Source organism: Scomber scombrus, chromosome 8 (genome assembly GCF_963691925.1).
Source record: "Scomber scombrus chromosome 8, fScoSco1.1, whole genome shotgun sequence".
Classification (NCBI taxonomy): Eukaryota; Metazoa; Chordata; class Actinopteri; order Scombriformes; family Scombridae; genus Scomber; species Scomber scombrus.
In genome coordinates, this window is record NC_084977.1 from 16,902,676 (window position 1) to 16,917,667 (window position 14,992).

At 37.9% G+C, this 14,992-nt stretch overlaps 1 protein-coding gene across 1 annotated transcript in view; it reads left to right on the forward strand.

Moving 5' to 3' along the window:
• The window catches only part of pex5la (peroxisomal biogenesis factor 5-like a), a 57,536-nt gene that overhangs the window by 9,542 nt on the left and 33,002 nt on the right, over positions 1-14,992 (forward strand). The window contains exon 3 of the mRNA XM_062424093.1: positions 11,860-11,971. Within this exon, the coding sequence (XP_062280077.1) occupies positions 11,860-11,971 (112 nt within the window). The remainder of the gene's footprint in view (positions 1-11,859; positions 11,972-14,992) is intronic.

Sequence of the window (14,992 nt, forward strand, 5' to 3'; positions counted from 1 at the left end):
GAAACTTTCCTCATGAACTTTTTACACCTCATAAGCAGCTAATCTCACAAACTGAGTCTGAATGCATTTCCGGAATGCTATGCCACACAGCATGGCATCGGGCTATTGATTGAGCTCTCTGTGTACAAAATACTGCAGCAAATTACTATACCTGCTGCTGAGCTTTTCACTTCTTTTTTGCTTTTTTAAGTGTTTGCTGGATGGAAACGATGCTCCAGATGCCAATATGAGTTTTCTTGCTCTGTGCTTGATTGCTTTTGTACAGTACGTGTGTGTGTGTGTGTGTGTGTGTGTGTGTGTGTGTGTGTGTGTGTGTGTGTGTGTGTGTGTGTGTGTGTGTGTGTGTGTGTGTGTGTGTGTGTGTGTTGCAGTGTATCCTTTTGTACACCTGTCCGTGTTTTTTAATAACCTGTAGCATGCTTTATACTTGTTTGATTTCCTAATGCAATGTCTCGTTTGATAAGCTGTCACACAACCGAGATAATGCTAATTACGCTATGGTTCAGCATTTTTTCTGACTGTCGGGAACTGCAGTTCCCACTACAAGATATGATTTATGTATCTTAAAATTTATAAATATAGTTACTTTTGTTCTAGAGTATAAATCATGTTCTCTTATAAATTTAATGACTGTGTAAAAGGCTGACAGGGAAGGTCTTTATTAAAGTCGGTGAAGAACAACCTCCTTTAGTCATTTATTATTATTTATTATTATATATTTATTAGTAGTAACTTCAGTAAGTCAATAATTACCCATTTATAGCATTTTACCTGCAAAAACCAATATCCCCACCCTTTAAACAAAAACACATACATGTAGTAATGTATCCACTTTACTACTTTTACATCATTTCTGACAGTAAAATAGTAATTGAACAGAGATAAACTTCTCAAAGAAAGACATGACTTATCTCCAAAAGCTGGTTTCATAACACATGTATGATGGTTGTTTGTTTGTTTTTTTACCATAAATGATATTCCTGACCTAAGAATATCTTGCATAGCTAAATTTACTTACATTACAATTTTCAGTAAGTCTATAAACTGCCAACAGCTAACCAAGAGTACAACAAACATGTCAGCCAACAGCCCATTACATTTAACTGGTTATACAGTACAATAGATAAAAAACAATTGTTACAGTTATCATGATCTGATCTCATTTATCTTGGTGGAGATATTAGGTCGTATCAACCATCCCTTACCATGAAAATCAGGTGTTTTCCTTTCACATACTGTACTAGTCATTGTACAACAGCACAGCCAGTTTATAAACTTTGTATTATAAAAATATTATATTCCAAAGACAAATGACAAGGCATTTCGACTATAAGAAATACATTTCCTAAAAGTTTTATTAGACTATGAAAAGACTGCTCAGAACTGCTGTACAAAACAGCAAAGCAATAAACTGAGTGTACCACCAAAAACTAAAATTTTTAAAATGATCAGTATTCAGACCTTGCAGTATGCACTCTCACACACACACACACGCACACACACATACACACACGCACGCACGCACGCACACACACACACACACGCACGCACGCACGCACGCACGCACACACACACACACACACACACATGCACACACACTCATAAATTCACCAATCCTCTGATATGCAAGCACACACAGCTGTTGCAAGTCAGCATTGTTTTGTTAGGAGCAGTTTGTGATTTTTTTATGCTTGGACCAATATACGCAAGAAAAAAAGAAACAGATGAGATTGATTGCTTTTCTTCTTACTGTAGGTTTTTTAATGTTGATATTTTTTTATTTGACACCACAAGATATTGCAGATCCTCAATTCACCTCTCACTTTATATCAGTTACTCGATGTACTCAAGGCTGTGTTTCAATGCACACAAAATCAAAATAACTGCAGCGCCAAACTGGCCACTCAATGTTATTTCCACGTGGCCAGACACTTATGATTGCTGTGTTCTCCAGTAGCTGAGGCTGCAGTATGAGAAGCTTCATGTCCCAGCTTGATGTCACTTAGTAAGTGACAGAGGCTAAGTGACAGGCTATGGCTTCTTACGCTACATGTCAAGTCAAGTCAAGTCTTGTGTAGCCCAATATCACATATGTCTCACTGGGTTTTTTTACAGAGTCAGGGGTCTCAGCCCAACTTCTCTGACAAGACAGGAAAAACCTCCATGAAAGCTTTGGCATGTACGGGCAAAACACAGCAAGAAACAAGACATCATCTACAGCAACAAGGTCAAACCAACTATTTTAGCAAATCTTCCAGGTACTTACAGCCACTGAGGAGGACTCTTAGTGGTAAAATGAAATAGTTTGTGAATTCAACCCTTAATATGCAGCTCAGATGTCCTAAATCTAAAAGATTAAATATGCTGCAAACTGTGAAACACAAAATTTTAATTTGTACAAAACCAAATGACACTTTAACTAGAGGATTAAATAGGTTTATTCTTGTCCACAAATCCCATTACAAGAAAAAAACAAACAATGACTCGATTCAACCAGCCACAGACTTCAATTTTTATCCAAAAACTGTTCAAAATAATGAACCACATCTCAAAAAGTGACAAAAGTAGAAATAGTCTCCAGCAAATGCACTGTTTACTCCTGTTTGAGTAATATTTGCTAAAACTAAAGTGAAAGCTGTTTAAGGAAATTATTGCCCTGTTTTTTTTTAAACAAAAAAAGAAACACAAAAACAACTATATTTCTGACCTCGTTTTTTTTATTTAATTATATTCAGTCGGAGCAAATGGCCTATGGCTGAGTGCCAGGACAGAGTAATGCTTTGCTGGTTTTGTATGAAGTAAAAATAGAGAGTAAATATTATTCATACATTATTCACTTTATCATTCACTCATCATTCACATTGGAACTGATACATGGTAATTTGGTGACCTTAAAGGTCTGAACTTGGTACCAAACCCTATTTACAAAATGTTAAGTGAAAGAAAACACAAACGTGTATGTGAATAGTTATTCACAACAAACTAAATTCATATTTGTACATTTCTGTTCACAAATTCACACTCTCAATCTCAAAGTTTTGTTATTTTTACTTAAATGTGTTGACAATAAGGAAAATATAGAAAATCATGCAAAGCCATCATGATGAGTCATTAAATACTCAACTAACTGAACTCCAGTATTCAGGCTTGTGGGAGGAAATGGAACAGTTCACTGCCACCCACAATAACAGCTCTGACACAGCTGTAATGAGTAAACAACCTGCTAACAACCACAGAAAATAAACAAAATTTGCCATTAAAAAATAAAAATTCTGAGGAGTTAAATGATATAACACCTGATTGCAACATACTACTTGTGAACTTCACATATAGGCCTACTGTAAGGTATCAGCTCTAATTCTTTCTTCAAGACAACCATCCCTCACATACCCTCCAGGTTTTATCTAACAACTGTTGAAAGTTCTCCTTTTTTTTTTTTTACCCACGTTTCCCTCAATGTAATGTTTTCCACCCTTTCCATCTCCTCCTCCCGCCTGTCCTCACCTCAACCTCTCTGCCTTCAAGGCTCTGACAAGTTTAACTGGTACACAGTTCCCTTGACAGCAACATCTGAAAGATCTCTTGGAGTCAAGCCCAAGAGGCACAATTAGCTGAAGTTTTCCATTACATAATTTTCTAGATTACTCCTTAAAGCACTTGTAAACAAAATGCCAAAGTGCTTTGCATAGGAGAGGAGCAAAAAGGTATAACAGGAGGGGAACGAAAGAGGTAAAAAAGGCACAGAGGGAAAATGGTAACCTCCTCATAGTTAGAGTAATGGGCAAACAGCTCAGATAGCTGCTTTCCTAGGTTAAGAGTGCACCCATAATTGGCATTTGCATGCTATCTGCTACCAAAGTGCCTGACGCATCTCCCCAGATGAATGCAGTACATCTTCTGTCCCCATTTGCTGGATGATTAGAAGAAGAAAATGCAGAGGTCTCATCGTTTCAAAATCATTATTTAAAATTGGCCCCCATGGCAATCACAGGAAGTGCTTTGAAGAACATGTACAATGATCATTTAGTGTTGGGTGCAGTGTACTTCATCAGGAGACCGCTGGCAGTGATGTGGAGTCACAACTTTGATTGCCACAGTTGTGACTCAACTTTCAAGCATATCTGCTAAAAACTGATGGCAAGAAGCTCAAAATACACACCAGACTGACAGTGTTGTCATTATGAAATCTGACTTACAGTGATTGTCACAATTACTAATTGGTCAGTTAAACAAGATACACTTCCCAACAACCTGAACACAAGCAATTGCACATCAGCAGAGAAAACGATTGCTAAAAGTAATAAATGAAAGGTTGAAACATCCTGCTATTGTCACAAACTTGAACAAACCCACTAAAAAAATAGACCAAACCTAAACATCGACATTTCAACCAATTAAGTGGATATCTTCCAACATAACAGTCTTTTAAGTATGAAATTCCCTCTTTGTGTTTCCCTGTTGAGCTGCTGTAGAAGAATAGTAACAAAAAGAGGGACTTTGGTACCAAAGAAACTGTAACATTGGAAGATATCCTCATGATTTGACTAATTTGGACAGTTGAAGCTTCATGTTAGCTTCAGATAAACTTTTATACATTTTTTCACAGAAGGAAGACTAGATTTTTTCCTCATGTCACTAGAGGACATGAGGACTTATAATCCGATTTGACTGTAAATCGCTTAATAAAACGGGTTGCAGTTTATCAAAACAATTGTTCTTTTTTCACATCTAAACTCCATTTTCTGTGAATATGCAAATGCTGTCAACTTTGAGCAGAACATGACTCAGCAGGGCTCTTACTGTAGTCGTGATCCTGTCAACATCTCTCATTATTCTCTAAAACCTTCAAGACTATTCAATGCTTTAAATGTATTGCTTGAAGATTACAGTATATACTGTAAATTTCCGACATGCAGCTCTTCTCACAGCACTGGCCTTCAGTCAATCAGTCACAGCATCGAAAAGTATAACTCTGCAGGGAGGGCTACAAAAAAAGAGTGTGAGAGAGAGAGAGAGAGAGAGAGAGAGAGAGAGAGAGAGAGAGAGAGAGAGAGAGAGAGAGAGAGAGAGAGAGAGAGAGAGAGAGAGTGAGTGAAGAAATCCAAGGTCATTTATCATTTGGGGGATTTTCACACAGACTGCAAAGGATGTACTGTAAGAGCACACCTCTGTTTAATGCAGACAGTCAGTCTCAGACGTCCCCAGTAGAAGCTTCGCAAGCATCACAAAAATTGTTATTCACCGACAGATGTTTCTTTGGTTATCATCCACTCAGCCACTGCCAGCATGTGCATTTATGAATATCATTTACATTGTAAATAGATTTTCCCTTCCAGTCCTCAGGTCCCATGTCTCAACTGAGTTTTTAAAGTGTATACTATATTTATACAGCTCAGCTGGCATTTGTGTTGAATGGATAAAGCTGGTTCAATACTGGAACAAACAGAACAATATATTGCACACAGAATCATAAAAACAAAACAAAATAGAAGTAAATCTTGTGGTTTTATAATGATCTATGATACACAATAACAATAATGTACCATGATACTGTACATTATCATGTGAACGTGACCTCTCTGTACAGTAAGTAGTGTAGTAGTTTGCATGACAATCTAATGTAATATACATTAACAGCACTGCACATACTTTACATAGTGCCTGAGGCAGTGCCCAAAGCAACAAGAGCAAGACAAGATTTAATGTTACAGCAACTTAACATCATCTGAATGAGCTTTCAAAACACTAAAACAGAGATTAAAATTAATATAAAACTGTAATTGATGCTTGTAAGGACACTTAAATAAAACAAGCAGATGATACATAAGAAGATACATTATTGATGCATCCACAGGCACAAATAAACCTTATCATCTCATCACTCGTATGTCCTTCCAAGACTATAGTGGATACAGGGAACTATTTAGTACTATTTATCTATATGGCAGCAATTAACTTCTATTTTTAAAACATAATGAATCTGTTGAATATTTTTTGATTAATTGATGAATTGTTTAGCATATAAAGTGACAAAATAGAGGAAAATTAATTTTTCAAGCGCCTAATGTGACCTCTTTAATTTGCTCGTTTCATCTGGCAAACAGACCGAAACCCCAAATGAAAGAGAAAAACAGCAAATTATCACATTTGAGAAACTGGAACCAGATAATGTTTGGCATTTTTGTTTCTTAATTGGCAAATAATTAATGATCAAACTTGTAGCCCATTCATTTTCTCTCAATCAGTTTATAGATCAATCTACTAATTGTCTCAACTGTATTTGTCTAAAGACGCTAATATCAGAAGTCCAACAACACCCATCAAGTTCAAACCAAAAGTAGATGTGTTTTTTTTTTTTTTGTAAACAGAAGCCAATCATCTCAAAAAATGACATGGTTTCCTGCACATAACACAGTGAGCCAGACCACTGCTCGCCATCCTACAAGCACACACAGGCAAAAAGGGGAAAATGTTTTGATGTGGTAAATAATGATCAGTGTGGGAGTGAATGCTGCTGTTTTTGTTTTCTTTGAATTACAAACAGAGCTTCTCCCCTCTCACTGACAGGACTATCAGTTTCATAATTCATACTCGCTTTATGCTTTACTGTATGTCCATCCATCCATTTTCTTTATGGTTTATCCTTTAGAGGGGTGTGCAGCAGCCGGAGCCAATTTCAGCTGACATTGGGTGAAAGGCGGGGAACACCTTGTAGAGGTCGCCACTCAATCAAAGGGCTAAGATATATAATAAAGTGACAACCATTCAGAGAACCCACATATGACATGGAGAACATACCAACTCCACACAGATGAGCCCCAGCCACAGTGCTGACCACAGTAAATTAATTTCCTCCATTAAACATGTTTATTATTTAGGTTTTATGAAGGTCTGAATCCAAGATGAAATGAAGCATCTACTTCTTTCACAACACTAACAACCGTAATGGTTCAACCTTCAGTCAGACTTTATTAAATTTTTTCCCAACAAGCAAAAACTCTAATTCACTCAATAAATTACACCTTTAAAAAAAAACCTAAAACTACAATACATATTCCAACCCTATCATTTGTTGCTGTAATCATGAATTGGTGGGAAATCTGTGAACTGGCAGCAGTTGAGGGTGAAATCAAGTAACTTCACACTGTGAGACTTCCCATGAACCAAAAGCTTTATTCTAACACCAGAATGGCACAGATTTTAATTACCTGTGCTGGGTCAGCGTTCTTGCTGCGTAGCACAAATTCTCACTCAGCAAACTAATGACCCTTCTACAGAAATAGTCTTTACATAATTTTTTAAAAGGTTCTTTGTCTGCTGCAAAAGTGAAGTTTGTGCAGCATGAATTAAATCTTCCAGACTAGCTGTCACCATCTTTTACAACTCACTTCACTCATCCTTTTTGTTTGACTTTATTATTAACTACCGACTGAAGTAATCTTTCTCTTGTTCAAATACACACAAAGCAAAGATTCAACTCATAATATTCACCTCAATGTGACTTGTAATGAGTTTTTTATTTTAATGTTCTGTTTGGGTCCTGGAAACTAAAAAAACATCCTTAATAATGCTTTATTGCCCTGATAATTCATGACTTCCTAATTTTCTGAGAGTTGCTTATAAAAATGTTTGAACTGATGACGTGTGTCAGTTGCCCGCTAGAGAAAATGACACACAGTGTTGACTGAATTTTTTATACAACACTTACCTTCCCAAATCCCACATCTAATTTGTTTTTTGTTTTTTTAATAAGAAGTCTAACAGGCAGTTAGACCTGCTGGGGTTTAATTGACTCCAAACCAAACTCCTAAAACCACAGCAGGATAACATTTCTTTGTATGTAAAAAAAAAACAACAAAAACTTTTTGGCAAACAAAACAAATATATATTTATTCAACTACAGTTGACATCGCAAAAGCCTGCAATACTTTTGTATTAATTTATGTAATAATGCACCAATGTACACCAGTGAGATGTGTGCCACAGCAAATAATGAGGGGAAAAAAGCCAATGCCAACAACACACAAGGGTAAAAAGGCTTCTATAATGCTACAGTATAATTTAGGATATATACCACATCTATAATTGTACAGACACAAACCACTCAGCAGCCTTAATACCAAGCATATGGCAGGTAGTGTGCAGTCCATTCCAAGCTTGCTAATTAAACTTTTAGCACGTTCATTAAAATTCTGCTTGCAAACACGGCCTGGAGAGCAACAATAGCAAATGTCATGTTTCCTTGCTGCCAGCATTATGTGCGCACAACATAAGCTGACAACAGTGGTGGCTTACCCTTTCTATGGGACAAAACCAGGTTTCACCTCCAAATTATGAAGCATTGGTTGGCAAACTGGGGGCCAGCTGCACCTGGACTATCACGGCTTCAGGGCACCGATAATGAATTGGATGTAACCTATTCTGCAGCTGCACTGGCAAGCCTACAAATTGGTGCATCACAAGCAAGGTGATTAGCATTTTCATGGTTTGGAAGGTGAGATAAGCAATAATGGTTAAGCAATTATTTTTTGGGACACATCCATCAGGTTTCTCATAGCCAAGCTCATCTGGATCTCAATGGGAACTGGTGACAGTACTTTTGTAATCGGGTTATCTTTCTGTCTGATTTCTTAAACATGAAAAACGTATTTGTATTACTCTACACTTCTGACAGAGGGTTTTTGCATGTGAACATGACAGCGAAAGTATTACTGTAACAGAAGTGCAGATGGATGAAAGGTAGCCATGTTTTCTTGTAGTATCGAAATAATTACAGGCCCTACATGCCTGTGGTCCACCCACCCAGGTGTTTTCACTTACCATGCCTGATTACACCTCTTCTGAAGATGCCGTCAAACAGGAAAACAAGACTCTTCAATATCTAACGAGTTTAAATAGGTTAAAAATTTTCATGAAATACTGAAAGATCATATCCTTGAGTAGGAGGGTCACTGCTTTACTGTAGTGAGCTCACAGGACTCTTTTCATGGTAGAAATTTTGTCACAGTTTGACATTTTTGCCAAAGCAGGAAAGGCGCAGGTGTAATTAATAACATTAATGATAGCTCCGTTCATTAATTGTCCCAGTGAGTGTGAGCATGCACTGCCCTCACTTACTTAAATGCAACGTAGCCATAATTAAGGTTATTAATTAGGGCCCGAGCACTGACCAGTGCGAGGCCCTATTGTACTGTATCTGTCCTGATTATTATTATAGTTCCTATATAACAAACGCCTTTTTGACAGCCTAAACATGCCCCAAAACTCACCAAAACTTGCAATCATGTCCGATCTGGCGAAAAATTTGATATTTTAAGGATCGCAGAAATGGGCAATGTAAAATGGATCAATAGCGCCCTCTAGAAAATTTTAAAAAACAAGCCCCTCGACTCAGATTGACGTAGACAAACAACATTCTGTAAAAACATGTATCGTGTAAAGACGCACTAAAAAGTCTCTTGGACCCATGACGTCACTACAACAGGAAGTCGCCCATTTTGAAAAATATGTGCCATTTTGGCGAACAAACTTGTCCTAGGGATTTCATCCGACCGACTTCAAATTCACTCAGAATCATCTTGAAACATTGGAGATGAAAAGTTCCACAAAACTTTCTGATTAGGGATTCGGTTTGGGCGTGGCATTGCCGACAATTTCCTTCGTCATTCCATCCTTCGCGAAAAAGCAGGAAATCCTTAAAACTCCTACAGACATCGTCCGATCTACACCAAATTGATCACGCATGTAGAGGGTCCTGCCCTGAACACGTCTATGCATCAATACTGTGTCATATACACAGCGCCACCTACTGGACACAGGAAGTCAGCCTGCCACCTACTGGACACAGGAAGTCAGCCTCATATGACAAACATTATCCGATTTATATGAAACTTACAGGATGTCTTGTCCACATCTTACACTACAACATGACATATAATTGGTGGGTGATCTCTAGCACCACCTACTGGACACAGGAAGTCAGCCTCATATGACAAACATTATCCGATTTATATGAAATTTACAGGATGTGTTCTCCACATCACATACTACAACATGACATATAATTGGTGGGTGCTCTCTAGCGCCACATAGTGGACACAGGCAGTGATATTTCACCACATCATGCAACGTCAAATAAAAGCCTGCGAATGAAGATGTCTACCTGCGCGCCCTCCGACTGCGCCACAGCCCGACATGCATGGGGGGGCGAGGGCCCGTTCATCGCTGCTTGCAGCTTTAATTACACATTTGCTTTTCCTGTTTTGACAAGTCAATTGTCTGCCATGAAAATGGTCTATTCCAGCAGTAATCAACCTGATCAGGGGTCTAATCAGCCACAATAAGTGAAAACATCTGTGTGGATGTGCGAGGGCATTACATTCAGTGCCCAATTAAAACTAATGTTGTTTTCATGTCATTTGAGATGGTAAAGATAAAAATGATTCCCATGTTCATGACTTGCAAGTGTCATCGGACAATTCGAGACGGTTTGATGATTACAGATTTGGCAGAGTGATGGTTAAAAATACTATGCATTGACAACATAACACTATCCATTAAATTTGTGTTCAATCACCATGAACGATGGGCTTTGGATACATCTAAGTTGGAAGTCGACATGAACACTATTTACAAGTTGGAATCTCGTAGTTACATTAACTCCAATATGACATGAATCCAGAATAAAACTAAAGCTGTGTCTGAAATCAATGCCTTGTTCACTCAGTCATTACAACCGATGTAATGGATACTCCATAATTTTACTTAGTAATGAGCAGTAAAGTGAGTTTGGACACATGTGAAACACTGTCATTGTGTGTCACCACTAACAGATACTAGATAGTAGAGTCACACAACTGTACTGTAAATTTCACATTTCCTGAATGTGACCCATTGCATTGTGGGATAGTTAGCAGAAAGTAACCATTAGGTATTTTAATTAAATTGTGGAGTTTCTGAGGGCACTTTGTAGTAAATAGGGAGTGACTTCTGACACAGCCTAAAATAACTGAGCCTTTTTAAGTTGGAAACCATTAACCACAGTAAAATTCAAACACAAAAAACTGTGAACTCTTTCACTAGAGTCTGTCCTCTCAGTGCACACAACGGGGGTAAAAACACTCTTCATCTACACTACATCTTAGATCAGCCAGTTTTGGTTCAAAAGTATGGTAGGGGGTTGGAAAGACATCTAATTGCAGACTAACTGCAAGCATAAAAAGGTCATTACTGTGCATGCGCATCCTCCAATTTCCTGCCTTAAATTCATTTTTCCCCAATCACAGTGTGCGCATGTAAACATACCGATGTTACAATATGAAGTGATGAGGATTATTCTCCATCAACCAATATCCAGACATCAGCTGTGTTTTGATGTTTGGTAGAAATCAAACATACTAAAGCAGCAACACACCCATAGCTAGGGATCTGCTCACAAACCATAATAAACACAAACATATAAAACCTGATTTAATGTGATAAAGAGAGTGTGAGATATGTAAGTAAAATAATGTTCAAACTGTACATTTCTGTATGCTCTTCAAGTACAAACAGTTGTATAATCAACACACATTACAATCACTTCAGTATCTTTGTCAAGCTGACAAGCTGATCCTGCTGCAAAGGATCACAATTGTATTTTTTCCTGAAAAGACACAAAGACATGTTGAAAGTGAGACACTCTTTTATGGTAGGGGGATTTGTCAGGATCAGGACAATGGTGTCTGAATTATAACAAAGGTCTGAACTTAATTTAAGTTAACACACAGTACCAGGAGTTCTTGTAGACGTTATGATGACTGTCAAGGAGATGATACTCTGGGTGAGAGCCTGAACTTTCTTGTCTGCTTGCCCTTACAGCTGGTGAGTGAGCAACAAGAGAGCCGCCCGCTTCTAAGCCCTTCCATTGACGATTTCCTCTGCGAGACCAAGTGTGATGGGGTTTCCCGCCCAGTGACTTCCAACACAGCTGGTACAGTACTGACTTTTTCCAGTCTGCCTCTGACTGTCAATTATGTCAATAGTTGAGACATTAATTTTTCATTTGCCTTTTAAGATTCGGTTTATCCTTGAACTGCAGTGTTCTGTGTCAAGAGAATAATATGAAATATAGATGTACAATAACACTGTAGTACATATATGAAATATTGATACCATACAGAAGCTGTTAATCTGTTTTTATCAACCAGAGCAACAATATCAGAGAGGCTGTTTTTTACTCTGCTCTAACATGATCACAATAACTAACATGTAGAACACAGTATATGGTCTTGTTTTGTTCAGATTTCTATTTTTTCACCACACGACCTCTGTACACTGCATGGCTGCCTGTGCTTTATAAGAGTAACCTGTGAAGTACATCATTTAACAGACGTGTTCTCGCATTTATGTGCCTGATTTAAAAGAGATTATCATTTAAAAAGACCAAAAAAATAACAATTCCAATGGAGGATCTATCCTGCTTCCTTATTCATTGATCTCAAAGATTAGAAATGAATATTGATTTCAGTAAGTTTGTTATAGCTGTTAGATAATGTACAGGTCTGTGAAAAGATGTTAAGGGGAAAAGAGGAGAGATTAATGTGTCAGAATTTTGAAACTGTCTGTGGATCAGTTTATGTTAGGCTGAACTATGATAAGGACACACACCTTTTTATTTCTTTGACTCTGTGGAAATCAGCTTTCACATCGCAGGTGATAATCAGTGGCGGTTCTAGCTTGAATGACGAAACAATAAACAAAAAAAACACAACAGAATTATATGTCCACAAGACAAGGACATCTAAAAATATATGTTAAATATAAAAAATGTAACAAGATCTGTGGGAAAAAAAACTAATAATATAATAGAAATGAATAATATTTCTCAATTGCACAAATCCTTCATCAGAACAATGGAAAAACACACTTAAGGGAATCCGGTTATTACACTATTGCACTTAGAACAGGAAACACACTATTTAAAGTGCACATTCACCACCTCCAACATTGCTTTTTTTTGCCATGTCACACAACCCAGAAAAATAAAAATGTGCATGAACTATATGGCCTGTATTTATAATATTATGAATGAAATGTGCGTTATTTGGAAGAAAGTCGAGGTGTGACTGACTTTAGCCCCCTAATTCCATTAGAGTATTGCTCTATTAAGTGGATCCCCGTTGCCCCCTGCCAGATTTGAACTGTCCCCCCCTCCCCTTCTCTCACAGCTTCTGTGCGCAGCACCATCTCAGCAAGCAGGGGCGCGTGCCCAACAATTTTCCAATTCCCCAGCACACAGTGATAGATTGACTTGACGTGCAAATAATAGAAAACCGCTTCGCGGTGCAAAGGATTTTTATTTTTGAAGAGCTCGTGCCACCCCCCATGAGTCATGACAAAATGCCACCCTGGGCGCTTGCCCAATTCGCCCATATCAGGGACCGCTACTGGTGAAAATGATGTTAGATGTCAGCCAAGGCACTAAAATGTGACAGGTAAAACGTTTGACTTGACACGTACGCCATAATAGGTGTTCAGTCGGGCAGTAATAATATAAAAATAGCAGTCATTTAACTGGCCAGAGGCCTGAGGAATAAAGTATCTCTCATAATCTCTGAAAAGGATCGATCAGGAATAATAGTCCATTGAATATTTATAAAAATGAATAACAAAAAGTAGCAGTGTATTGTACATATCAATTATACCCTTTTCTGCCAATAAGTAGGCTAAAATCAACTAGGTCAAAGTAGATGCTTAGAAATGTAATGTGCTGACTTTGACAGATGCCAAGTGCCATCTTGGTTTCCACATGGATGGGACTTTGATCAGTGAGCTGTGCCATCTTTTGAATGATGATTTGCAAAAACCAGATTGTACAGCTGACATGTGTCATCGCCAAACTGGCCACTGTGCCGATTCAGCCGGGCAAAGTGTGCAGGAATGTTGTGGAGAAACTCTCAACCTTCTGTCTGACAAACACAGCTCCTGCTGTCAATGACGCACTGAAGGCCTGATATAAATACTATGTAAAGGATGTGGGTTGGCTATAAATATTAATTCATTCACAAAGTGGTCTAAGAAGCAACCACAGAATAAAAGGTGAATCTACCTGTTTTATGTGAAACTGATTGTAACAACAAAGAATGCAGAGTTGCACGTTCTCCACGTGTTCACTTGGATTTCCTCCAGCTGCTCTGATTTCCTCCCACAGTCTGAAACCATGCAGGTGAAGGATTCAAGGTGTTATTGTTTGTCAATCTGTTTTCACACTGTGATAGACTGGCAGCACTGAATAACACTAAGAAGAGATTACCGAGCAAAGAAAATCAATGTTAAATGATAATTACTAGTTCAAATATGTAGATCCACATGAGACCCACATCATGTTGTGCTCTCTTGCATTCAGTCTTACTTTCATCTTAATTTAAGATTGACGACTATTTTTGCCTGCTGCCTGATTTTTTAAAAATGAATTATAAATTAGTTTCATGGGTGTCTGAGGTTCAGAAGAACACTCGGCAAATAAATGTCCATTTAAATTTTCAAGTCGGGATAGAAAATGAAAATGAAAAGTGTAAAGCTATGAAGTAACCTATTCAATAGCTGGTTGGCCTTGTTGAGAAGCAATATCACAGAGACAACACTCCTTGACAGTGCAGCATCCTTCCCACTCTGCTGAGGATATCCATCACTCCTCATTTCCCCATGTCGGCAGAAACTCATTTATTCAAGAGGAGCCTCTCATCACCATCTCCTCGCTGCATAAAATCCCCTCTCCTCGATGCTCACATTAAAAAATCTTTTTTTCCACTTTTTGTCAGCACTTTACTCTTACACGCTGATTCAATAGTTACATGAATACTGTAAGGAAGACATGACTCTGACCTTCAAACTCTTCATAACTGACTTCTTGTGATTTCAGTGATTAATTTATCACTGTTTTTCTTTTGCAACTCATTGTATGCTAAATGTAAAACTGTAAATCTTAATGTTGTCTAATTAGGAAACATGT